A 27,942-nucleotide genomic window follows, 5' to 3' on the forward strand; every position below is an offset into this window, starting at 1 on the left:
AAATTACATAAATTCACTCAAAAGCAAGAATTAAACATGAGTAGCCTATTTAAATTTATTGCAGTAAGCTCTATCCTCATGGGGCATTAAATAAACACAAGCGAAAGCAGCCATGCTGAGATAATTAAAGATATAAACAGAGAGAGATTCACGTGTGATGAGTGGCTACTGTCCAAAAATGAAAATAAAAATGATGTCTTTCTTAGATAAATTCATACGCATACTAAGATGTTGCCACATAGCGCCATCTAGTGTAAAAACCGAACATTTTGTCATTTCTAAAGTTTCCCTGCCAGCCACAGAGAGCTTTAGCTGAAGCTGCGCTCATCCAAGTTTCCTAAAGCAATGTCCTAACTCGACGAGCCATGCGATGATCTCTCTTTCTCTTTTTTCTTCCAAACCCATCACCGCACTTAATCCCCTTTTGATGCTTCACTATGACTGGAAACTCTCCCAAGTGCAAACCACACCCACGATTTCCATGTGAAAGATGAGATCAGTGATGTGATAGGAGAGCAGAAATAAACGCGTAAAGTTCAGAGACAGGACAGCAAGGGCCAAACAAAGTTCACAAATTGTTTAAAAGATTTTTTTAATTCTAGTTTTTAAAAAAGAAAAAAAATGGCAAAAGTCATACCTTCACACCAAATAATAACATTACAAAAGATGTTTAAGAGAGGTCACTGCTGAAATGTGATGTGCCTCTCTTATAAATAAAAAAATAAAATACCTGCTACAGTAATGAAAGGTAAGCTGGGGGAACATAAATGGATTAAAATGTGAAACTAAAATGTTGGTTTGTTCATAGATGGCACATTTTATATATATATATATATATATTACATCCTAAATATAGATCAAATAAGACATGGCAATGAATGAAGAAGTATTGCAATAGAACCGGGGTGATCTGTTTTGTAAAAAGTTTTCATGCATAAAAGTCAATCTGAATGCTTTATGAACTTCAAGGAGTGAGTACTCAGCGAGAGGCAATCAAAGTCACAGTTTTGCGCTGAAACGTGTTAATTTCTGTGATAATTCATCACAAATCATCATTGTTTTTTTCATGTGTGTGTATGTGTGTTGATTTTTGGTGTTCTGTTTTTAGTGGAACATGTGGCACCTGCTCTATGTGCAGTAAAAGCTGATAACGCGACATGCAGTGAAGGAACACAAGGGGGCAATATAAGAAAGTGTACCAGCCACAGGGACTTAGTGTAAGTACAAACTTCAAGATTATTAGGGGTCAAATATGTCAGCCAACTGCAGTCAAATGCTTTAGTAGCGCCTACTTAAGAAGTGACCAAACATTCACCATTCAGTTAGCATTCACCAACAATTTGCACAGACTCACAATGTACACACAGGCCTTATACACATACAGCTTAGGTGTCACACTGGAAATGGTGGGTTTATTTAGGTGTGGCGTTCACAAGAATTGAAAGGTTACAAGTAAATAATGTTCAACAGAACTGACTGTATGTGTAATCTGCACATACACATGCACGTGCACATGGGTCCTTCCTGTGAGCTTATTAAATGCCAACAGCTTCAGACAACAGCAGATTTGACGAACACCTCAAACTCAAAGGTGTGCTCATTAGTTCTAATTATGAATTTGTCTCTTCATCGAGATTAAATATAAGGTTCAAACAGTAAACAGGTGTATGTGTTTTGCCAGCAAAGCAGAAGATTTGGTAAGATTGTGTTGGAAAACCATAATAAGCTTTCTTAATATGCAATAAAATCTTGGTTAGACATTTAAGCTTGCTGGCGTTTGGTACACCGCACCTAATACGACAGGCACTGCACTTACATTTCCTACCTATACACAAACCCAGATATCCGTCAAACTGTTAGCTGTAGTGTGTTCATGGATGGTGTGCATATGTCTGTATGTATGCGTAGTTAGCTTAAATGCAGTGAGTACTGTGCGTTACATGGCTGGCACATTTGACACCTCATACAAGGTGCTTGGATAAGAGGTATTCACTGGAGCCAATCATTAATCCTCTTAACACCATTAAATTCTCAAAGAATGTTCTAAGGCATCTGACTAATAATACAAAATACCATCAAAGAAACTGGGATGCATAAAAGGTGTCACATAAACGGTGTCAGAAGAGGTACGTTTTGTTTCCATGTCAGAGAGGAACTGTAATGGTGAGATCTTCCTGAGAATATCTGTTCTGCATCAGCTTTATACTGGTGCCTGCAGTGACGCTGCCTTATGTCAATAGTTTGGGCCTTTGCTGTAAGAATCCCGCCTCATCATGCTACCATAGCACATGGATGGATCGCACACCCCAGGCTCACCAGGGATGCCAGGATTACCACTTTTACCCTCTGGGCCGTTTTGACCAGGGGGCCCAGGTTTACCTGGAGTACCTGGTTTACCATATCCCTGCGGCCCCATTGGACCTGTGGAGATATAAATAACAAGCAACCACAATGGAACACAGCTGACAGCTAAATACCAGATATCCACTTAAAGTGCTTTTACACGACCTTATCAAATGAATGGCTATTAAAACTGTGATGTTCTTTACCTGGAGGTCCAGGAGGCCCTTGGTCTCCAATCATGACCCGACCAGGGCTCCCCTTCTCACCTTTGAAACCTGGTTCTCCTGCCAACACAAGTGTCCTTGTTAGAGCAATTGTCCAGACGAGTTTTAGGATGTGTGACTAACCTGACATTTATTTTACCTTTGAGACCATTAATCCCAGGATACCCTGGCCGACCAGGGTGGCCTGGCAGTCCCCTAGAACCACTAAGCCCAGGAAGACCTCTGATTCCCTGGGGCCCCATTGGACCTGGAGGACCAGGAGATCCAGGCTGACTTTGACACCTGGTACAGCTACTCTGCTGATTGCTCAGCATCAATAGAGGCAGCTCAGCTGGAAGGATTGATAATAACATGATTTCATTTGGGGAAAATACATAAAAAATGTTCAGCAGGTAGTTTAAAATGATACGTACCCTGAAGAATCTCTCTGCATATCTGCCGAATGTGATTGTCTGACATTGTACTTAACTGCAATATAAAGTGATAGACCATGACCAACCACTCAGTTATACATAACATGATTACAAAAAATCTATTACTAACGAGTTGTTAGTACAGTATAAGGCACACGTACATATCTTCCTTCGGGTCCAGGTGGGCCAGGGGGGCCCATATCTCCCCTCAGCCCCCGGGGGCCCGGTTGGCCTGACTGACCTGGCTGTCCAGGTCTTCCAGCTTGACCTTCTTGACCTCTCTGCCCCGGATCCCCTGCTGTCCCTTTCTGGCAAGAATACCACCCCAGTATTAGTAATACTAGTTATTATTCATGTTACACTGAGGTAAGGTAATTGCTTTATTAAGCTTGACATACCTCTCCTTTCAGACCCATTGGACCAGATGATCCCTGTCAATCAAAGTAATCATAAAAATTTTAAAAGATGATAAAACATATTTTGAAAGCACTGAAATTGACTTTAAGGAGCTTGGAAAGAAAAGCGTCTGGACTTCTTTGAGTTGCTTGAAGACGTTTCACCTCTCATCCGAGAAGCTTCTTCAGTTCTAAGGGTCAATGGTGGAGAGTCCCAGATTTAAACCCAGTGGGAGTTTCCCCCCAAAGGGGGACAAAGGACCCCCTGATGATCCTCTACCTAATCACATGAGCCAAGGTGTGAAAGTGGGTGTGGGTCCCAATCAGCCAGGGTTTCGGGTGAGCTCATTGTGAAACCTGGCCCCACCCTATCATGTGATTTCCTGAGGTCAGATGGCCCAGGATGTGAGTGGGCGTTAAGGTGTCTGGGAAGGGATCTCAAAACTGGATTATAGATGGCAGACAGTTGGTGTCGTAAACCACCGCCTCTGTTCAAAGATGGTCGCTCACAGTGGACAGAAATGGCTTCTTTCACTCCTCTTTCAAACCATCTGTCCTCTCTGTCCAAAATGTGAACGTTGGCATCCTCGAAAGAGTGACCTTTATCCTTAAGATGCAGATGGACTGCTGAGTCTTGTCCCGTGGAGGTGGCTCTTCTATGTTGTGCCATGCGCTTGTGAAGTGGCTGTTTGGTCTCTCCGATGTAGAGGTCTGGGCATTCCTCGCTGCACTGTACAGCATACACCACATTGTTAAGTTTGTGTTTAGGAGTTTTGTCTTTCGGGTGAACCAGTTTCTGTCTGAGTACACTGGGATGGGAGGGAGGGAGGATAAGAAAGACAGACGCAACAACATTGTCATCCCCTATGTAGCCGGTGTATCAGAGAAACTCAGGAGAGTTTTCTCCAAACACGACATCCCACGAAACCCTGGCTGATTGGGACCCACACCCACTTTCACACCTTGGCTCATGTGATTAGGTAGAGGATCATCAGGGGGTCCTTTGTCCCTCTTTGGGGGGAAACTCCCACTGGGTTTAAATCTGGGACTCTCCACCATTGACCCTTAGAACTGAAGAAGCTTCTCGGATGAGAGGTGAAACGTCTTCAAGCAACTCAAAGAAGTCCAGACGCTTTTCTTTCCAAGCTCCTTAAACTACGATGACCTGGATGACTGAGAACCTTCACAGACACACTGTAATTGACATTTATTATTATAGTTCTCACTACTCACCAGTTATTAGCATTTGTGTGTTTAGGATTATGCAAAAAAAAAAAAAAAAAATACTAAAATAATAGGGATCAAACTCCAAAATATAGACAGATAATCTGATTTTTGGAGGCATTGAAGAAAAGATATTATGTACTAATTTTCTTGCCCAAATTTAATTAAATCTCAATACCCAGCGAAGTAAGTATTTTGGTGGACTTGGCCATGAATCAGTGATGCTAAATGATGCATTTCTACCAGAAACTGTTTTCTTACAAATGTCCACTTTACATAGTTATGATGTAACAAAGCCTTTTAAAATTAACTCACCACACCCCCCGGCCGCCCATGCTCTCCTTTTTCACCTTTCATCCCCTGGTGTGGAAATCATTAGGTCAACATTAGATTATAAAAGCACATAAAATCACATTTCAGACTCCAGCCAATGCTGTATATGCAAAGTACTGTAGATGGTGCTGTCCATTAAAAATTCCACTCAAAACGGGAAGAATGACACATATTTATAGTAGTATTGGGTTTTAATGTGGTTCAGTGTAGCCAATTCATTCTCATGAGCATTGCTTAAATTAAAAAAAGACTTGTTTAAATCCCAGAATAGTTCAGAGAAAGAGCAAGTAAAGCTGACGTGAAAGTTTTCAAATCCAGATACAAGATGTGATAATAATAATTTGTAAGTATGTTAGTAAACTGAACTATTATGAATTCTATGTCCAAAAAACCTTCCATCAAGAAAGGTTCATCCTTCCAGACAGCAGACACAAGCCTGGAATAGACGTTTGATTTGAGGTTCCACAGTTTCACTGTAATTGCTGTTTTTGGACAGAAGCAAATCTTAATCCAACACCCAAAGGTGATGTTGCGCTAATTTAAAACAGAGGTTGTGTTGTCAACTTTCTAACCATTATATGATCTGCTTAACTTGTGCTGAGTGCAATATAATTTTGTCTTGAATCTTACCATGTCGCCCCTTTCACCTGGATTCCCCCTCTGTCCCTGTGAAAACAACAAAGGCAGAGTTTCATTTCATAACATGCTTTTAAAGTTAGACACACTAAAGTCTGTGCATTTCACAAAAAGAAAACTAACACCAGACTTTTTGTAGCGTCTTTTTACGGCTAATTGATATGAGTGTGCAGTCATTTTTATAACTGCCATTTCTGCAGACCATGGACTTAAATTTCACAATCTAAACAGACTTAACCCTGACCTCAAATCAAGAAAATACTTTGAATTCCTGACTAGATGTCAAAATTCTGGTAATATCAACAAAAACAGATCATAGAAATACCTTGCTTCCCTTCATTCCTGGCATGCCTGGGTGCCCTGGTTGACCTGGACTTCCTGGTTGCCCTGCACTGCCCTTTAAAAGCATTCAGTTAAACCCAGTAGTTAAAAATGGAAGCAAACAAAAGAAATAACTGTTATTTAAGAAAGATGCTGTTCAGCCAGAACATCATAACCAGACCCTTCAGAACACTGGCTTAGAACCTGTCAGGGTGTCCTGTAGGGTCTAGCACAGGGTTGTAGAACTTCTGGATTACTGAGTGGGGCCTCTGTGGGGTCATACTGTGGTATTCAATGTGTTTTGCAGCTGAGGAGTTTCTATAGGAGTTTGTCATTTTCTTTTTGCAGTTCCTGATCAGTGTTTGTGGTGTGGCAGGGTGCATTGTCTGCCTTTGTGGTCTGTAACACTGTTTAGGTATGTAGCATGCATCAAAGTTTAAATGCCAAATGTTTCCCACTAGAACATTCCATTTTAAATAAAGGAAAATAATGTATTTTACCTGTCAGTGTGGTTTGTAGTTAATGTTGTGGCTAATCAGTGTGTACTGTGGTTTTGATTTATATACTGCATTAATTATCAGCTTCCAAAAGAACTTGCTCATCTGGTTCATATTTAAATGGTAACATACCGCAAGCCCCGGTGTGCCTTTTATGCCCGGACTTCCTCTTTCACCCATATTCCCCTTAATTAAGAGATAAAACACATTTTAGATTGCAGAAAGAATACAATGAGATAGCATCCAAACCGCATCCTATTATGAACTGGAGTGTGGCTGATATTTTCACTTTCTTATCATAATTCATTTTCAGTGATGCATGCCATAGTTTGAGCATACTTTCATGAGGTTTGGGGATTGTGCAGTTTGAAGTTTAATTGTGTCTAGTCGGTGCTTTCTTTTCCAGCTGAACAAGCCTCTGTAATTGCAGTCTGAAGTTCAGCCATAAAATCAAAGTAGTGCCTGCATGTCCATAAACTACGTTTTCACTTGTGTGCCATTTACCAATACGCATTGGCTTGTTAAAAGCAGATCAGCTAATGAAAAATGATTAGGAGACAGCGTGTCCAGACCAGACAAGCCCAGACTGCTTACATTTCCACTAAAATTCCACTGACGAAAGCACTAGGGCCTGATCATTGCTTAATTTAGCTCCACTGGTGAGGCCAGAAGATCGTTACTTGTTCTAAAGTGTATTATAGCAAAACAGTGACCAAACAAAACATGCGATGCTGCCGGCCAAGTACTTTTTCTTGTTTTTCCTCAAAGCTTAGAAAGCATCAAAGTTTCAACATTATCCAAACTAATGTGATCATGTGCTGCAATTCATTTAGTATCGGCTGGACAATATATATACTGATGCATGACATCATGCCATACTGATCTGCTGTACTTGGAGGCAGCTGCACTGCATTGTAATTGAAGACAACTTCAATCAAGACAGGCTCTGCCTGCAGCTTGCTGCTCACTAATGCAAGCATGGATTAATGTGGATTAATCTTAAGTTATTGATTTCTCTGTGTCACACTTTTAACTAGTGCATTCACAGCCCGAGGGCTATGGAGGGGGATAAACTCACATTAACCTCATAGTTTATCCTGTATTAAGTGTCTGTTGGTAAGATCAAAGTCAGCCATTATTTCTACTAAGTTCATTCTAGCTTTTCATCACAGCTGTTTGAAGAAGCTCAAACATGATGTTCTAACAGGCGTAAATCATTACCTTCGGTCCGATCGGTCCTTGCAAACCCGGTTCACCAGGTAATCCCATTTCACCCTGCAAAAGAGGGCAAAACTGTGTTGCTAACTCTTCAGATCAAACATAAACAAGAACAGCTATTAACTTACAGGTGGTCCAGTTGCTCCTTTAAAGCCCCTAGGTCCAGGCTCACCAACTTCCCCCTTTAATGAGAATTTTGTCAGTCAAACATAGTCATAATTAATAAAGCAAAACCATTGTTGAGTTTGCTTTGCACATACATTAGGAGCTCTTACCTTTTGTCCATCCAGGCCTGCATTTCCAGGCAATCCAGGGATACCCTAAGAGCAACGACACATACAACGTGGTGTTCCAGTTAGTATATTTAATAATGCAAAGAAGACAATATGACTATCAGTGCTACAGATTTGCATTGTAAGAAACAGAAATTGCATTTTTTTTATAAAATTCTATGTTTTGAAGGCGCCATTTGACTTTATGCCTTACCATTGTTGTGAAATGATCATTTCATCGTGTCAGTAGCAATTTTTGTTATTTTCTCCATAAAAAAAACATTATCTAGTCCTTGTGGATGGAGAAATGCCTACCAAAATGTTATGCTTCCCAGATGTGGTTGGTTAGTTTACATGAGAAGCAGAGTAAAGTAGCTTGAGGCTTTTTTTGAGGCTAAATTCTTGCAAGTAACAATTTAGTAAATGTAATCACCCCCAAATCAAACTATTTCCTGCAATTTAAGTTTGTTCTTTAAACTAAACCACATAGATCCCTGGAAAAACCCTATGTGCCTCGGCCGAACCTCAGTTAAATACACTGTATTTGCAGATAAATGCAATAATTTTTAAGTGAATGGTTTAATGCACTGAAAGTTTTTTAAGGTCAGCGTGCAGCAATTACTATACTTTTTTGTGTTTCAGTTATCTTTGCTTAAATAAATGCTTTCAGATGCTGCCTTACACTGAAGTTTCAGTGTGCATAGAGGACAAATGGGATAGGAAGGCAGTGAGAGAGTATATAGTGTTGCCGTGAACACACAGTCCTCTCCAACACGTGAAGAAATCCCCTTGTTGGGACCTACAAAGAAGAACTGCATCTTGTTTTAACTTGAGGAAGCGCAGTTCTAATCCTGCCTCCTTGGATACGTTGCTAGCGCTATTGTTCTGGTGGGGGAAAATGGCTTACAGCCTTGTGGAGCAACTGAGTCATCTTTTGCAGACCCATCGCAAAAGTTTGGACGAGGCTTATAATCATGATCAGTGGGGTGGCTGCCCAGTTGAAAGACTTTCTTCCTAAAACAGATTTGCCAGAGCGCCACAGCATTCCCCCGATGAGTTACTTTCACTGCATGAGTCTGTTTGTTACATAACAGGGTTATCCTGGGATGAACTACAGGGGAAATACCCCTAATTTACTGCCTGTCAGGGGTAGTCTTTGTACTGACAGTGTGTTAACACTGCAGTCTTCATACACCAAAAAAGATTATACGTGCAAACCTGCATGATCCGTGAAATCGGCTCTTGTATTGGCCTACTTTACTCTTCTCTTTGTATGTTTCTACTATTATTTCATGCTAAAACATTTGTAAAGCATTATGTAATGTACCACAGTTGCAATGTTCTGCACTTCTGGTTCAAAATGCTTTGCTAAAAAGTTCAAATCAAAAAACTATATGATATTCATGCAAGTCTTCAATGTCTAGGACTCCAATTAAAGTTGCAAGACAATAGCAGCATCTTAAGCAACCTGGAAAATACCAAACCTTTGATCAGCACTGTCTATGTGTGTGTTTATGACTCACAGGATGGCCTTCCCTTCCGTCAGTACCAGGAATACCACTGGCTCCAGCTTCTCCCTTAATACATTTGAAAAAAACTGACATTTAATTTCATCAAAATTTATAGTTAGAAGCCCTCAATTCAACACCTACATGCCAGTTCAATCACAGCCCGACATTTTAGTCAATTTGAGTCAGTCAGTCGACATCTATTTAAAATGTGAACTGCATGCTCGATGTTTACAAAAGCTGGGAATTGGAAAAGGACAAGAGGGACACTTGGTTATGCATGATTCAATTTCCATGGTTGCCAAACGTCAACAGCACAACATAGGGGAACAGCTAAGTCTTTTAGGAGTGTGTGCACTCATCCAACCTCGTGTCTCTATTATTCCCCTAATCCCTGAATGAGCTTTGTAACATACTACACTGTCACAACAAACAGACCTTTTGACCAGGTCTTCCTGGAAATCCATCCTTTCCATCTCTCCCAGGTAGGCCCTGAAATCATAGAAAATTATATAATATACACAATTATGATGGGCTGTGAGTTGATTCTCGGTTGTTTTATACATACAGGTTCTCCCAGAAGACCTTGTGGCCCAAGAGGTCCTATACTTCCTTTTTCTCCCTGAAAATAGAGCAGACAATCATCCAGTTAAAGCATGCATATTTCATGTTTAAACCTCTGCACTACTTTCAGGATTGTGTGCACACGTACCACTTGTCCAGTTTTTCCTGGTAACCCTGCTACTCCCGGGGTCCCTTGTGTACCCTAAGGAAAGATTTTCACCTTCAGACAGCTGTGTATCAACATCTGCTTTACAGTATCAGACTTGTTTGTGATATAAATTGATGAAAAAGCAAAGAACTTTTTGTTAATCTGAGGCCCATAATGTAGACAGAGAACTTCATAGTAAAGTCTGCGCTGTCACAAATATGCAGCAGCAGTGGTCTTTTCTGTTTCCTAGATAAACAGTGAACTTGACTATTTAGACTGAAACTTCAGGGAGTGGCATATTGTATTGCATCATTGGATATTTTTAAATTTGCACTTGTTGACCGAAAACTAGACATTAGCAAAGTTTCTGTTATGCGTTGCCAAGTTAAGGGAACAATGCGTCACTGGATTATCACATATTTAGAAGGAAAAACGCGTGATTTTGGAACAAACGAGGAATTGCATCACTTGTTTTTCTGCATTCAAAACTATGCTAATGGCCTCAAGAAGGAACAAATTACTGTATAGTGCAATACCAAGATGACATTTGTTACTGGCTGACTCAGTGACTTTGGTGGGCGACATTTTTGTTGAGATTCTGTTTGCAAAAATATGCTGAATGCAAAAAACACCATTGGAAAAGTGTAGAAGTTTCTCTCTTTCTGTCTGAGCCCCATTTGTTGTTCACTTAATAAACACGACCCAGTAGCATGCTCATACTCAACTGTCTCAAAACACACATCAGAAATCTCCCTGGCTATACTACTGTAATCTTGTTTGCAATGGATATCAAATGAGCTATGGCAGAGGGATTAAAGAAGCATTCACAGAAGCTCGTTTTTGGTCTTCATGCTGCAGTGAGTTTTGATAAATTGTGGGTTGTTTTACTTGTAAATGCTAAGATGTGCCAACCTATATGACAACACAGAGCGTAAAAGAAGGACAGTCTTGGAGACAGCATTATAAGCTGACTGACCGGTGACTTGCAGAAAGCTTTTGAAATGGGGCTCGTGCTAACAGGTGTGTTTACTTTCTAAGCTGGACTGCGGTTTTCATTGATTTCTGCTGAAATGAATGCCACCATTGTAGTTACAGTGTTAATAAACTACAGAGATCAATATCACAGGCTGGATGCCCACATAATTAGCAACAAATTGTTCATTGAAGGGTGATGAATGACTGTGGCCATGAACAACTACCACAGACTGCAAATACACAAACATAACCTTGAATTATGTTCTCCTGGCTTAATTTGGCAGACATCTCATGTTTCTGTTCTCTACATTCTATGCCAGGAAAAAAAGATTGCACCCTTGGTGGTCTTACTATATGGGAATAGTTTGAAAAGGCAGATTGAAACATGTTTGTATCCAAAGAAAACAGTTTATTCTGCAAAGGGAGGAACCTAAAGAAAAGCTTTCGTAGCTCCCTGCTAAGAAAGGTTTTTCGGCTATTGTTCTGCATTGGAAACAGAACAATAGCTGAGTGGAAACGCCTTTTGACCCAGACATGAAGGGAAAATTGGTTTGCTAGTTTAATTTAGACTATTTAAGGCTGATTGCCAAATGGTAATAATTCAATATATATTATTTATTCTTTCTCCCACAGCTAAGTGGATTTCATGCATGGAGTTCAATAATGCTCTTTTCACTGTTTTGGCCTCACAATGTGTGTGGAATGTCCTTCAGTGAAGCCAGGTCAGAAAACCCTCTGTCCATCTTCTGACGGAGACTAAAAACCACTTTTTCAGACTACCTCTGCTACCTCTTACTCAACAATAGCAATCCAAGACTGTATGCCTCTGCCAAGGTTGAAAAATTCCCTCCACACCATCCATGAATTAAATCCCTGGATCCAGAAAGATATCTGGATCTGGACTAGTTTGTGATACTGAGACGATGTTTCTTGGTTTTTCTCTATTTCTCATTATGGTAAAGAATTCTTCCAAAGGTTCCTGGATCTAGACTCATATTTAGACTGACTCCAAACCCCTTATTACTTATAATCTGGGCAGACCCTACTTCTGCTAAAATGTTCATGAATATCTTTAAGAGCAGTCCTGCAAGCAACCTAACAAACCAAACCAAACCAATTACATAACACAAAAATCTTTTAGCACTTTGTTTATAAAAGAGGTACTCCCACATTTGGATGATATTTAGCTTTTACTCCACTAAAGGTTAAAATTCACTTCTTGTAAGTCGCTTTGGACAAAGATGTCTGCCAGAAGAATGTAATGCAAGTAGAGGTCCAATTATGGGATTTCAAAAGAGCGCTGGAAATGGGATAAAATAAATAAATAAATTCCTGGTCCTGGTCCTTAGTGTAGTGTCTGCTTATCAAGAAAATCGTCCAGCAACTTGTAAATACCTAATGTGATACATCCTCGACACATGTGTCCAGGACAGATGGCACAGGAGGATTTACTCCAGGTGCAGAAAAGTGTCAGCAGCCAGCTGAGAGAAGTTTTTAGACCAACACTAAGTGCTTGAATTGTTCTCCCCTTCAGCCAAATAGCAGGGGGCCCCTGTGGTCCCACTGATGACTGATGATATGACAGAAATGATGCAGTTTGCAGCAGCTGCATTAACTCACTGAACTTTAAAGCAATGCTAAACACAAAATGCTGTTCAGATGAACATAAAAGGGACTCTGCTGTGTCTGTTGTTGCTGTTTCAGTTTTTGAATATGCACAAAATGCTGGATCGCTTAGGCTTCGCTTGCTTTTAATTGACGGCGCATTTCTAGGAAAAATGTCTTTCCAAGGAAGATTTCCAGACTTTCTTGTTGTTGGATAAAATTTAAATTTACTCTATTTTTTTATTTGGACCTGCTGTGGTAGCTGGCCCATTTCAGCTTACATATGATGTATCCCATCATATAACAGCGTGCAGAATTTCTATTTGTGTGACTGAACAGTGGAAGCTGTTTTTTAGCTGATGCACCACTTATTGTGGGTAAGTCTTGATTCCATAACTTGGTTTTGTTGTCATCTAAGGCTTAGAGATTCCATCCATTCATTTTTGCACTACTTGTCCAAATAAGGGTCATAGATCAGAAAGTGCTTTTCCCAGCGGTCACGGGATGAGAGGCAGGGTAAACCCTGGGCAGGTTGCTAGTCAGTTGTATTTTTTCCAGAATTATGAGGTTTATGTCTAACTGAGATCCATGTGACACATATAGTCCTCTGTCAAGGCGTGATCAGTTTTCTTAGTTTGGTTTCTCAGATCACGCGGTCTATCCGCAACTAAATATTAACCGCACTTCTCGTAATCCAGTCCTAGCACCTCTACCTTATATATTCTAGTTATAGACAAAGAAGCGAGGAGAAGATGCAACACGGGGTGAACAAGACACCAGGAGGAAAGAAGATGCACCCCCGGTTCTCTTTTTTAACGTTCCTAGGAAATGGCGGTACAAAAGTCAGGAAATATGAACACATTTAAAAGGTCTCCGATGACCCTCCTGCTCTCTCTGCTCTCTTGTTCCACACTATAGATGCTGTACTTTTTACTCTCCCAATGGATCTGCTTTATCTTCAAAACATATGGCTTCTGGAGTGATTGATGCAACAATGTTCAAAGTTGATGTGTCTAGCAGGGATTTCCTCTCAATCCTACATTTGATCTCATAAAAAAAAAAGATTTAGCTTGAAAATTCAATGTGTTTTTCTACTTTTAACTATCGTTTCTTTTTCTTTTTTTCCCTTCCAGCTATAGCAGAGTGGGCGGGAAGTGCGTGCACTTATCTACCCACGTTCCATGCTTGAGTTGATTTCTACAGAAATATAATGAACTGGATCTAGATACTATATTAATGAATAGAAGTGAGGCTGAAAATAATAAATAACATCAGCACCTTCTCCCCTGGTTGTCCAGGTGGCCCGGGTAATCCAGGAATACCCCTCTCACCCTGAAAAAATAGAGTTGTGTTTAAAAAAATGTCTATTAGTCACCACAAAGTCATACACGACACCACAAATGTATTATTTGACCTTCCTACCGAAACACCGGGCCTCCCTTGCTCTCCTTTGTACCCATCTGGTCCACGTGACCCCTTAAAACAAGGAACACAAAAGCAGCTTTAAATTTTCAACACTCTTATCTTATCACTGATTTTTCATCCACTGGTTATTGATTTACCTTAATTCCTGGTGAACCTGGCAGACCTGGAATTCCTCTAAGCCCAGGAATACCCTTGAAATAAAAAAAAGACAAGAGATGCACACGTTTGTTTAAACATCTGAATCCCCTCCACTGTGTGCATGCTCTTCTTCTAGGCTGCGGGCAGATGCTTTTTCTGAGTTTTTGATCATGCTGTAGAACATGTGGTTTTCTTTTGGATAGTTTTCATCACACAAAATCACCACCATGTTGCCAGTGCTGCTATAAGCAAAGATGTTTCTTATTTAACCACTGGAAAATTAAGAAAATAAGCATATTTACCAGTGTGTTTTAACATTCTGAAGCAATCCTGACCACATATAATGAATAAGAAGAAACCGTTATGATCTACTGGACACTGATACTCAACTGGTTTTCTCAAAAGCTGTTGTGGATGCTGCTGTTGGTGATTATGTTTGTATATTGAACTATGTAGTACTCACAGGCTTACCATCAGCACCAGGAGGACCAGGCTGACCAGGAATACCAATGCTTCCTTGCTCTCCCTAAAGAAAGTGGAATGATGTTATTCAACCATGTGTGATTAAAACAAACTGTATCATGCAGTGTCAAAGCAGTAAAGCAATCCATTTAACACACCTCCGGTAACAGTAAACTTTCTCACAGCGTTGATTTAATTTATCTATAAAGAATGCTTAGCAAGCTTGTTTATCTAACGTAAGATGCGTCATGTGGGGTCTTAAAGAACATCTGCACGCCAGCAATGTTCCCAGCATTTTGGATCTATTAGTAAATGTAATAAAAGCATACCGGTGACCTTATAAACACAAACATTAACAAAGAGAGTCTTTTGCCAAGCTAATATCTCTCTGAGGTCCTTGTATAAAGGCTTTTATGACCGGGGCTTTTTGATACCCTGTGATCAATAAATGCAAACATGTAGGTTTTATTTCCCACTTTGGTAATTTTCCATTGCACCCAGTATTTATCTTTGACAGCAGTCTGGTTTGGTTTAAGAAAAAAAAAGTACAATACTCCATACATGTCCTTACAAGACAACCTTTTTCACACCATAGCAAGCCTCACTGGAGAAAAAAAGGCCACTTGGTGCATCCATAAATTATAATACTGTTAGTTTTCAGCAGGTAACTGTTTGTTTAAGAGCTTAAAGTGCTAAAACTTCCCACTCAGCACCGTTTCTGGCACAATCTGTTTTCACAGGGAAGTTGGATCTGATCTGTTGGTGAAGTGCAACGTGTGCTCGTCATTTACAGGATGCACACAGTTCACTAAGGCGGAGCTATAAGAGAGGGAAGGTTTGAGTTCTGCCTTCATACAGTTTGTCATTCTTGAGTTTACACATAAACTCACACTGTTAAAGATAACGTTGTTTTTGTGATACTTAATCTCTTCAGTCCACTACAGCTTAAAGCAAATATTTAACAAGCTGTCTGGACACTGAGGAGCTGGACAAGGCAGCAATGTATGCCAAAGCAGGAACAAAGTCAATTTTTCTGTTTGTGTGCAAAACTGCACAAAAACAGAAAAGCTAAATTTGATAGAAATTGCCACAGTGCTGGCACACAGGCAAAGAAAGATCTCGTGACTAGATTCAGCTCTTTTTTAATATGAACAGGGCAACAGGGTGTCCGAGCGATCTCGTGGTTAGATACTGTGTGCAAAGCAATACAACAAAAGGCAAAGACTGAGAGGAAAGAGACAGAAAAAAATCAAATTGACCTTCATTCCTGGTTGTCCGGGGGGTCCAGGAGGGCAAACACAAGGTTCTGGAGTTGGTTCAGTGCAATCAGGGTTATTACAGCACTGTAATAACCAAGCATAACAAGAAATCACAGTCACACACTAAACATAACGTGCAAAGCTCTGATATTAATGTTGAGTCTTTGGGTTATTTGGCCTTTCTCATTAAAACTGAAAATATGCATCACAATTTCTTGAAACCACTTTAAAGCTGCAAAACATGAGAGATTGATATAATCTTCAAAGGATGCAAAACAGAGAAAAACAACACATTCTCAAACATCAGAAGGTGAAAGACAAGTGCAGGCTTTAAAAATTCATTTCAATTCAGTTTTATTTCTATAGCACCAAATCACAACAACTGCTTCAAGGCGCTCTATGTTGTAAGTGAAAAACCCTACGATCCCCTATGTTCAAGCCAATGAATAAATAACATCCTTACGCATAGCTGGACTGGCCATCGGGCATACCGGGCATTTGCCCGGTGGGCCGATGGTGATTTTTCGTTTTTATGGGCCGATGATTTTTTATTTTTTTTGGTAACGGTATAAACAATGAAAGGTGGTGGATTGGCCAGATGCTGGCCGGTGTGTAAAAATAACTCAGTTGTTTGGTGGTGGCTATCGCGGAGCTTCCACAGATTCAGTAACATTAGCAAGTGGTGGAGGACAGCAGGTGGATGAGAGAAAGGGGAGGCAGGAGGAGGAGAGAACCGAGGCGGCCGCCGGTCCGAGTGTCAGGTGAACTGAACGTCAGGTAAGAAGTTATGACCTGCAGTCTATCTGGGTCAGATATAAACCAAGTTTAGGTGGAGTTTATTTTCGTTGTGCTGACTTTTTACAGTCAGTTACAATAACTCGTACTGCGTACTAGCTAGCATGACGGAGTTTCTATACAGCTGGGTGGGTGCTGTGATGTTACTGATAGTGAACTTTATTTTGTTCATAAGGTTAATTATTAGAGTTGCCAACCGTCCCGTAAAAAGACGGAATCGTCCCGCATTCAGAGAAAATATTACGCGTTTCGTATTGAGCTGAAAAGGAGCACAGTTTGTCCCGGACTTCAGCTAGGATGGAAAAAGACACAAAGCTGGAGTTATTCTTTCTTTACGCTGCACAGCTGCCTCTTCTTCGCTCATTCTTTCCCCCTCCCTCTCCTGTTTCTACTTCAATGAACATGATCATGAAACTGATCAATGATCAGCGGATCAGCTTTTCTCTCTTGTTTGTTTATCGCCCACTTTGCGCCAGAAAGCCAGAAACCAGTGGATGTCGCGTTAAACAACAGCTGCAACTGTGCAGGGGCGGGTCTAGCAAAGTTTTGCCAGGGGGCCAGGTAGCGCATTAACAGGGAAAGGGGGGCACAAAGAAATACGTTCTTATTCTCATTTAAAATGTCTAGCTGTTATTAAATAATTATCTGAAGCTTACAACCAAAGTTTTTATCTGACGTAAAATGTATAGAAATCATACATATACCAACAAGACAGTGTACATCACTGTGATAACAGCGTCTGTTTTCATTCAAAGGCTTTATGGCTTTTCCTATAATACCTGGGGGGCCGGTCTCTAGTCAAAATGCCCGGGCCGATTTTTTGTCCCAGTCCAGCTCTGTCCTTACGTATGAATAGTTCTTGTTATTTTTAATAATTTTTTAAAGAATTCTAAGAATATTAAAATAGAATTGTTAACATGATATAAACGGCTTCACTGTGTTTAGCTCTAGCCTACATACGTATGTACACTGGATATGTAGGTGTCGGAGAGCTTCCATTCAAAAGAAAATTGATGACCAATCCTGGAGATTCCAAACAAACCACCGAAAAGCACACACAGAGAGAGGGGAGAAGTAGCGATACTTGGAAAGCATTTGTAATTTTAGGCTTCTCATCTTGTCTCTTTTGATATTTTTATCCAACAGCTTCACATGAAAAACAGCTATTTGGCACTGGCTTTTGCGGTTATAGCAAATCCCAAGCCAACAACGGGCCACTGCTTTGCAAACACAGTTCGAGCCAGCAGGCAATAAAAAATATAGTGCAACATGTCTGAAGCTGAGCCACGGGTCCTCCTCCAGCAAATTATTCTGTGCATGAACAGATGTGTCTTAAAATTAATATGCTGAGCTTACACCTTCGCTTGTAACGCTGCAACGGACTACTGATGAAATAACAGGAAAGAAAGCATCACTTTACAGTCTGAGGTGTGGAGTTAACTGATGATGAAATCTTTGGCTGCGCCATCATGGGGCGCATTGAGGAGTAGAAGCAGATGTAATTAGAAGAGGTGAAAAGTAGGTGAAAGTACGTTATCTTTTGGATGGAAAAATAGGTGTTGGGCCAAGCAGACTCATATACTTACAACTCCAGGTATTTCACACGCAGTCTCCCGGTTGTTCTGCTCAGGGTCACAGTAAATGCGAAGTTTCTGAATTTCAAACTGGGAAAGAAAAATGTAAAAGGAAGCGGTTGTTGTTAGAAACAAAACTTCCGACATTGGGGACAAACAGTTCGCAATATGTGGCCAATTACGCGATACTTATTTTAGTTTTATCGCTGCTTTGCCACTAATGAATTGTAACAGCTATTGTATAACTGCTGAAGAAAAAATAAGTGCCCTGATTGGCTGCTGAGCTGCTACATGTTGCCAGACCTCCCTCAGTGTGCACAAATGCTCTGCAGTGATGTTACGCTATTCTTCCATTATTTGGTTATTTGGTTTTGTTGTGCTGGTGGTGAAACGTCTCCGGGAGGTCCCAGGGACTGCGTCACTTCAGTTACCATGTGAGCATAATAATAATAATTTACATTAAAAAAACCCCAGATCAACACATAGCTTTTATGATACCATTGACTTTAAACCTAAATAGGTTTGAATATAATTATATAATTTCTAGTTGGATGATCATTTTTACTCGTAATGCTAGTGTAAATTGGCTGGTTTAATCTTTCTGTGTTTATGAAGGCTCAATTACAAAAATGTGTTTTCAGTTACAAGTGTGTTTATCCAGAAGTAATACCATGACTGACATTGTTAAATGGCTCAAAAATTCATGGTCCTTATGACAATGGATCAGCACATAGAATAATATTCACTGTGTTTAATATTGTGGTTCATGTGAATATATTCCCAGGAATGTTGAATGAATAAAAGTTGGTGTTCTTTCAAAACAAAGGGGTTTCTCATGCCTCCCAGTTCTTCACATGTCTTGTTTTAGTTCTGGTGAATCTTATTGCATTAACTAACACTGTGGCACAACGGTGACATGAGAAACCTGCACATCTATATCATGCAATTGTTTGCTTTCCATTATACTGAGCATAAGAATGAAACTAAAGTGCAGGAAACATCTATTCTTCTTTTCAGTATGATTATCGTTGCCTCACTGAGAACTGACCTCCATATATCCATCTATGGAGCAAATTACAACACAGGACAATTATGATTTATTACTAATGCAACATTTTTAGTGCAAATGGTGCCAACTGAGACAAATAAAACAACGATTCATAAGACCATGTGGACAAAAGGGCTCATTTTTGCCAAGGATTTATCACCCACGGAGTTAAACATGTCTCCTAGGAGGTAGCAGTAAACTGCGTGGTATTGTGTGATCTAGTTAAAAGCATATATCGGCACTGAGTTTGCTTAGCTACTCATTAAACAAATGCTCATAGACTTACTGGCACTGTTGTTTCCTTTTTGACATATTTTCCTACTTGGGTTTTTCCATTGATGAAAATGCCAACAGGGGGCTCCAGTGATAAGCTTTCGATTTCCAAGTCATCAACATAAAGAGTGACATCCTCTTCGGTGACCAGCAGACGTAGCTGGTGCCATTTCTCATCAAACAGCTTCATTTATCATAGAAAAAGAAGAAGAATAGCCAAAACACATTAAAACAACCTAGTGTGATGATAAACACATGAAAAGTGAACCTATTATGCTCACTGCCAGATCTGTATTATTGTTTCTTTTTCTTGGACTCTAGAAGATTAGCTCTGCATGATTCACAGTTCGAAAAGAGTTTTTTTGTAAAATGGGCCTTTAAATAGCGCCTCAGTTGATACGCTGGCTGAAAACAGTTTTTTTCTCATTGGCTGCCCCTCACAAACAGAAGGATTTGAACAATATGTGAGTGAGTATATGGCAAAATATAAAGAAGAGCATAACAGGTAAACTTTAAAAACGTTGTGTACATTGCTTTGCAACAGTTTGATCTTCTTCCAAGCCATACGAAGCTGGCATCACTATTAGATTTTGACCCGGACACACTCTAATAAGGATTGTTTGGCAGTCATAACTACCATACAATCTCACAATACTCATTTAGGAAATTCATGTTTTTTCCACTTTAACTTTAAGGATTTGTACAACTGCTTCCAGGCAGTTTTGAGATGTGAACTAAAAGTGAGAACCAAGATCATCATTTTGATCAGCTGTTTCAGCAAAAAAGAACATTTCATCGATGTATTGCACTTATAACTTATAAATGACACAGTACGGCTTAAAAGCATCATTAAAAACTAGAAAACTATTAAAGGTACAATAGACAGATTGAAACAGAAATGGTCCAAATCAAACCCTTAGAAGCTGAGATCGCCCAACTTTTAGCCACTTGCATGGCTTCTAAATGGGCTTTACCTCTTTTCCCATAATGCAACACTGTTTTGAATGAGCCTGACTTCCTCTTGAACATCCTCATGTTTGAAATACATGTTTGTAAATCAGGCTTTCTGTGAAATAACTGGAGCTGTCTTGGAGGACACAGCCTTACAACAGTGTTACCTACCTTTGCTGTCTGTTGTGAAAAAGTAACAGTCTGAATCCCATTTGGTGCCTTGCTGGTTGTTGTGAACATGACGGTGCGGTCAAAACCGTTTAAAGTTACCGCCATCTGAGGTTTACCATCTCGTGTCTGTACTCTCCACAGGTCCCACTCCTCTTCTGCCACTGATCCTTTGTACCTCAATGTGGCCACGAAAACATACGAAGGAGGCAGGCCATCGGGAAAAAGGTTGCTGAAAAATAGAATAAATAGAAGATGGTCAGCGTGTCATACTTTGTCATAGATTAAGATGATAAAGAAAAATGAAAGGAATCCATAATTACCGTGTAGCTTCACTCAAGTCATCACGAGACGTCACCTGATAGGCGTTAGTGCCATAAAACGTCCCTTGAGTCTTCTTTGCTTTTTTTGCCAGATTTAAATGTAACAGGATATCAAAACCCTTCTCATCACGGGAGTCTATAGAAATTCTGGCGGGACAAACAGTCTCTGTAACAGAGAAATGCAATAAAAAGGACAGAACAAGAGGCTGGATGACAAATGGAGTTCTTTACTATATTAAGAAACACTGATACTAGCACGAGAGTAACATTTGATCACATTTGACATCATCATATTGGAGAAGAAAAACACAGACAACAATCAACAGCTGCTTACCTTCACATAGTTTCTGTCTTATGACCTGCCTGATCCTGGAAATAGCTTTGTAGTCCTCAACAGAGAAGACATAAGTTGAAAATGGCTTGTTTGCAATGTCCCTCAGCTCATCCGTTTCTGTTTCTGGACCAACACCAATTGCAAACAGGATTACTCCTTTTTTCCTCGCTGCCTCAGCAGCTTTCAGAACCTCATCTTGAGACTTCCCATCTGTGAGGACAACAGCAATTCTGGAAACGCTTGCTCGCTCAGAGAGGCCAAATAGTCTGTCTGTAGCAAACTCAATAGCTGTCCCGGTTCTTGTGTTACCCCCCCTGTATTCAATGGACTCCATCGCCTTGATGAGGTCTTTGTTGGTGGAGTGCTTCCCCAGAGGTATTTCTAAATGGGGACTGTCGCTGTACTGGACGACTCCAACCTGGGTAAACCTCTGCCCGACGTTGAAGCTCGTGGTTATGTTGACTAGCCATCGTTTCACTATTTCAAAATTGACATCTTCAACGCTCCACGAGCCATCTAGTATAAAGACCAAATCACATGGTGCAGTCCTACAACCTGAAGTGGAAAAGAAGTGCACAATTAGCAATGCAAAAACTAAAGTTTTAATAAATCATATTTAGTTGAACAGCAACTAGATATGCAATGCGTTACATGTGATAAATGAAGACAGAAGCATTCTTACTTCTTAGGTCTTCATCTTGAGCTGCACTAAACAAATGGAGAAGCATGAAGCACAGGCATCTTAACACACAATGCATGGATGTTGGTTTGTAACCCATTACGGAGCAGTAACTAGATCCAAATGTGCACCTACAGGAAAAGGGAAAAACATGCTTTGTGTAGCACGGAAAAACAAATGGACAATGCATGTATTTATGACATGGTCACTGTGTATTTCTTGCCTTGAAAAAAAGTTAATGACTCAGACTATTGTTTTCCCAGTTATTATTGTTATTATTAAATGCTTGGCTGACATTTATTTTGGCTCACCCCCCACCCCCAAACCACATGTAGGTAATTATACAGGGTGTGCAATACCTTAAGTTATGACAAGGATGTTGGCCACATAATGGGTTCTTCAAAATGATGATGATGAATGATTCAAGGTTTGTGTACACATGCAAATTAGAAGCAACTGTGCAGCATTGAGTTCATGGCAATTGCGTGAATTAATGATTCATACTCGAGTTATGCATTTCATGTTTATCCACTTGTGCTTTTTCTTTTTTAGAACTGTCTCCACCACAGATATTACTAGAGATCAATGTCTCGTCAAGCTGTCTTGGTCCATTATCAGAAACTATACTGTAAACTTTGTTGTTAGGTTGAGGCCCGAGTTAAGCAGAGAACAGATGGGATGATAGGCAGATATCACACTGTGTTTCTAATGAACTGAAACAATAAAGTTGTAGGAAGAAAAAACAAAAACAATGACCTTAAAAAGATGCAAAGAGCTGAGAAACTGCAGAGTCAGCTAATAATTCATCCTTGAAAGTGAGATTTTCACATTAAAGCTGGGTACTTGATTTATTTCACGTTAAAAATAAATATTAGCTGGAGCAGCTTTAAATTCAAAGTAGAATGCTATTAGTGGTATCTTAAAGTTACACTAACCCTAACCCAAAAAGTATTTTTTGGCATCAGCCACACATAAGGTAATGTAACTGTGACATAATGCAGGGCAAGTTTTCACACTAAGCTTTTTCCTAGAGTGCTAAACCGCAAAAGGAAAAGCTACAGGGTATCATGCTCTGTTGACAGCACTACTCACTAGCCACCCAGAATATGACATGACTGACTCGCACTGCTGTTATCAGGTATAAATCCTATTATCCTGTATTTGCTTACATTCACTTCCTCGCTCCAATGCTGCCACAATTCCTGCGTGACTCCAGAAATTCCATATTTACTAATAAGCACCACTAATCTTCTCACATCTCCCTCGCATCCTTCCTTCATGTGGTGCACAATATTTTTCCGATCTCACCACACAGCCTCCGCCGCCTCAGTACACCTAAGCATTTTCCCTTCGAGCCTCATCAACCACATCCTCACATGGCTCTGTCAGCTTCACCAAGTAAACAATTCATTGGACCTCTGACCACAACTGCTCTGAAAACCAGTGCTCAGTGTTTCCTGTGGGATTATCAGCTGTTTCCTCAAATCTGCTGCCATTTGCCAATCTCTGCCCACCCTTGGCCCAAATACAGAACGCCTGCCCAGAAAAGCTTCACTCCCACACTTTCCCTCCTCCTCTTCCTTCTTTCCCATCAGCACATGGCGAAATGTTAACCGGTGTCTGCCACATGCTGCTAAAGAAGTGCAGCAGTTATGTTGTCAGGTGGGTCATTCTTAAGAGTAAGGTCATTGTACACTCTGGCAAAATGTTTAAAGTTTTGGCAGAAATGAACATAGAGAATGAAAGTTTGGGGAGATGCCTGCTAAAGTGTTTTGCACTTATGATTAATCACTTTTGTTTTTCTTCCATATTATTTTAAACTCTCTTCGGCTTATTCATCACTTTTCTGGCTCTGCTACATTTGCCTCACTTGTGCTGACAATTTATTAACTAATTGACAAACTCCATCATGATCTCACCTCACAGCCTCTACTTATCCACCTGCACAACAATGCCATTGAATGATACTGAAATAAAGCAGTTTCAAGGCAAGTGCACAAGGCAGAGTTTGTCTTTTAACAGTACTTAATACCAAAAATATATGTATTTCTGTATTTTGTTTAGTATATTTTACAAGTAAGCACTAATGCTGTTGCATTATAGTGCAGTGCAGTGATCATTATGTTTGTTCTAATAGATGTATTAACAACACCGTAAAGCGATGAAAGCTTTGTTTTCATATTTAGCATAATGATCTAGAGAGTGCAACATACAATTGTGTGTTGCTTCTGTGGCTCTTCTATTAAATCATCTTTTACAATGGTTCCCAACACGTGAAAGAAAGAAACTGCTGACATGCTGAAAGGAAGCGGTTACAAATGAGGACCAGATATGCCGCATGCAGTAAAAGACTCAGGCCTTGTGGAAGGAATTTGATGGGAAAAAACTGACCATATACCTTTTTGAAGCTTTTGATTGGGACATGTGAAGGTCAACGAACACAGTGAGCAGGATATGACCCCTGGCCTCTCGAGTATTTTTATTCCTGTGCGGGCAAAGAGCGGTCACACTCTTTAACATGACTGAGTTTTTCCACTGTGTAAAGTCAGCATGGAAGTGACACCAGCTGAAGGAGGCGTTAAGCTGCCGTAGTTGTGCAAGCCGTTTTCCTCAGAATTTTTTCCCCCACTAGAGAGCTGGAGGAGGTTGCTGGAAAACCCCCTCACTGGCAGCGTCCAGCCAGGATGACTTTCCCCTCAACTGACTTTCCTCAAACCGAGTATTTCTACACCTCTGCTCGAGCCACATGGAAATGATTTGCGCCATCAGACAGTCAAATTCCAGCTGTGGACGGTGACCAGACACATGTAGTCATGATGAAGGGAGTCATCCTTCATCGAGGAATAAAAAAAGCAACGTTGCACGTGCCGTGCCATCATCCTTCATGTATAATGTAGCAGAGTTAACAGGTGCACTCATCTTGCAGGTAATCATCCCACTGGCGCGCTGATCTCTTGTGTTATTGGAGGCAGCACAGACGCTATTAACCTCCAGGTTTTGTTTTTGGTGGTCTCAACAGCGAAGCTGGTATGCAGAGGATTAAATAAAACTAACTTAAAAGGTCTAAAATAGCTACCACAAGACACTCATTCTGTGCTGAATCTGTTGTTTGTTGCATTTTATTCTACTTTAATAGAATTTTTGTGAAGCTTAGTTTAGCAGCACTTTAGCTCCAGCTGGAAATGCTGTTCAGAAAGCTGCTGAACAAATGATATCTCACGTTTCCCCAGATAACATTTCACTTGTTCAGGGTGGGCGACACACACTGAGTCATCACAGATACTAATGAGAGTATCAGACCTCATATTTTAAGCTTAACAATTACACCTTACTTGAAATGTGACCTTGTTACCACTTTTTATTACTAAGCTCGCAATGGGGGAAAATGAACAAATTTTTCTCTTTGTCTTGTTTCTGTAGTGTATGCAATGCAACTGCAGATTTTAACTCCACGTGAACTGCTGAAGTTAAAGCTATCTGCTGCAAATTTGGCTAAAGGATGTTGTTCCCTTCCAGAAACAACAACTGCTGTTCAGCATGTGCAGCACTTGCCAAGATCGAGGGGATTTATTGCTGCCAAATTCTTCAAGCAACAAGGGAAAGCCAAACCCTATCAGTTGTTCTGCATGGAAATCTGTTCAACTAATCCAAACAGTTAAATAATGCGTTGTAAAACGTTAGCTCATAAAGGTCCTATAGCTTTTCAACAAACATGCCCATTTTTAAATGAGTTCATCACTTATTTATGAAGATGACTGTGCTTGACATGCATGCAATTCTTAGATCTGTAAGTGCACGAGTACAATACATGCAGTGCAGTGGTGCATTATACAGAATGTTTGCAAAGATTTGAGAAATATGGCAGAAAATTCATTTTATGAGAAGAGAAATTGCCAGGAAAAAAATCCTGAGATGAATCCCATTCATTCTTTTATGATAGTTTCATAAACAAGGGACTGATAACGTATTTAATGTCTTCAATATGCAGCTGCAACAAGTCTAGTACACCAAACTAAGCAGTCAAATCTGAGCAATGTTACCAAATTATAACACACAGCAGAATGAAAATCATGTCAACACGTGAATGTTAGTGATCATAAACAAACACTTTGAAATTAGCTAACAGTTGTTTCGCTATGCACGCAAAAATCCTATACAGCACAACAGCATCTTTAAGCTTCAAAATTACTTTTTGCCTGACAGTAAAAACAACAAAAGGAAGTCAAAGGTTACCAGTAAGCGTCCAAGCACTTGTCTGAATTCCCATTAATCCTCTCATTGAGAGCCAGTGATCAATACTGTTCACAGCCCCAGATTCACAGAAAGTGGATTTCGCGAGAAGTGCACATGTTTCACTGCTGAATGAAAGCCTGCCCTTTCTAGAAGCTCTCCTCTGTTTCTGTCCTTCTTCCTCTCAAACCGGCCCCCCTCACTCCGGACTTTTACTGGCCCACAGCCACCCTCAATTACCATGGGTGGAAAGAGAAGCAGATAAGGAGAGCATGAAATAGTGAACCAGACAACCCATCTCCGACAGTCCAAAGGGAAAATAATAGTAATGAACAGAACTTCTTTCCAAGTGTTGAGGGTTTGGATTGTTGCTTAAGGCATAACCAGAGAACATGGAGTTTTCTGGATGCAAGACAAGCACGGGATCAGCATACAGCTTTTGCTGCACTGAGTCACACATATTGTATTCTTTCATGGTACCTTCACCAGGATCAAGAGTGCTCAGCAATGCTTTGCACTACCCCTGTTTGAATTCCCCCTTCATCACTCCAATTCACCACTCAAAGGGGCAGCAGATCATGTTCTACAAGTCGGCAATGAACAAGGTGTGAAAATCTACTGCAGTGCTTTTCTCTGCACAGACAGCTGGAAGTCATTAGAAATGCACAACTTAATCTGCTATCTGTAGAGCAGGCAGATTTCATTTTGATCCGCACTAACAAGTTTTATCATGTTTGTACTCAAGGGCAGCCTGCTCTGCATCAACTAACAACAGCAGCTAGAGGCTCTGTGAAGGCTCCAAAAAGCCTGACACACTGTACAGAACAACACAGTTTATAAACTTTACCTTGAAGACAAAGGCATACAGTAGTAAATCTGTGCCAGGCTGGAACTCACAGAGCAAAATACAGAACAGTGCATCATAACAGATTTATAGTGCAGCATAAAATTAACCTTTGCAACTGCAGATAGAGCCAAAACAATGCAAGAAAAACTCAAAAATGTCTTATTTGCATTGAAACAACTGCAATACTAACATTTAATTTCATTATGTGAAGCTCATTGAAGCTATTTAATACAAGTAGACGTACTCAAGCAGTTAAAGTAAGATTCCTATCATGTTAATTACCAGTAATAATGAAGATTTGTAATGCTAAATAAAACTAAATTAGATTTTTCAAAAGGCCAGCGTTCCACACTTCTATTTCTGATTATTCTTCATTTGTGATTACCTCAAGAATTAAAAAGGAAACTCCACAATTCTTCTTATACTACTCTATACATTATCCCCCTCTGTATAGGGTAAACAAAATTGGTAGACAGCACAGTGATAAAATATCTAAAAATAAAAATGTCATCTTACGCTAAGAGCAGCAGTGGTTCCCTGATGACGCCCTTGTTGACCCTGAGCCTCAGCACACTCTGGTGGATCACACAGGCATATACGAACGTGGTGCTGGGAACCTGGGAGTGGCCAGCCTTCTGGTGAGACCAGACTTTCCAATGCTGAGTAATCTCCTGTCTCTGTGGACTTTAGTTTGTAACCAACAGGAGATGATCACCAAAGAAACCACAGAGAAGAACATATGTATTTATGCTAGAAGAAA

The 27,942-nt window shown here is 40.2% G+C and overlaps 1 protein-coding gene across 2 annotated transcripts; it reads right to left on the reverse strand.

Moving 5' to 3' along the window:
* Positions 1 to 1,457: 1,457 nt before the first annotated feature.
* On the reverse strand, positions 1,458 to 27,744 carry col21a1 (collagen, type XXI, alpha 1). 2 transcript variants are annotated; one of them, XM_005474076.4, is made up of 29 exons: positions 27,699 to 27,744; positions 22,109 to 22,236; positions 21,427 to 21,981; positions 21,093 to 21,258; positions 20,773 to 21,001; positions 19,664 to 19,834; positions 18,342 to 18,419; positions 15,961 to 16,044; positions 14,703 to 14,765; positions 14,239 to 14,292; positions 14,099 to 14,152; positions 13,955 to 14,008; positions 10,097 to 10,150; positions 9,953 to 10,006; positions 9,823 to 9,876; positions 9,400 to 9,453; positions 7,880 to 7,924; positions 7,733 to 7,786; positions 7,608 to 7,661; positions 6,519 to 6,572; positions 5,894 to 5,965; positions 5,563 to 5,598; positions 4,915 to 4,959; positions 3,379 to 3,411; positions 3,142 to 3,288; positions 2,981 to 3,035; positions 2,707 to 2,898; positions 2,550 to 2,627; positions 1,458 to 2,421 (listed from the first exon to the last, which is right to left on the reverse strand). In XM_005474076.4, the coding sequence occupies exons 2-29, from the start codon at positions 22,203 to 22,205 to the stop codon at positions 2,234 to 2,236; spliced, it is 2,874 nt and encodes a 957-aa protein (XP_005474133.1). In that variant the 5' UTR covers positions 22,206 to 22,236; positions 27,699 to 27,744; the 3' UTR covers positions 1,458 to 2,233. The 2 variants fall into 2 exon arrangements, with proteins under 2 accessions (XP_005474133.1, XP_005474132.1); XM_005474075.4 differs by lacking the exon at positions 27,699 to 27,744 and adding an exon at positions 26,339 to 26,655.
* Positions 27,745 to 27,942: the final 198 nt, after the last annotated feature.

This window comes from Oreochromis niloticus, linkage group LG13, assembly GCF_001858045.2.
Source record: "Oreochromis niloticus isolate F11D_XX linkage group LG13, O_niloticus_UMD_NMBU, whole genome shotgun sequence".
Taxonomy (NCBI): Eukaryota; Metazoa; Chordata; class Actinopteri; order Cichliformes; family Cichlidae; genus Oreochromis; species Oreochromis niloticus.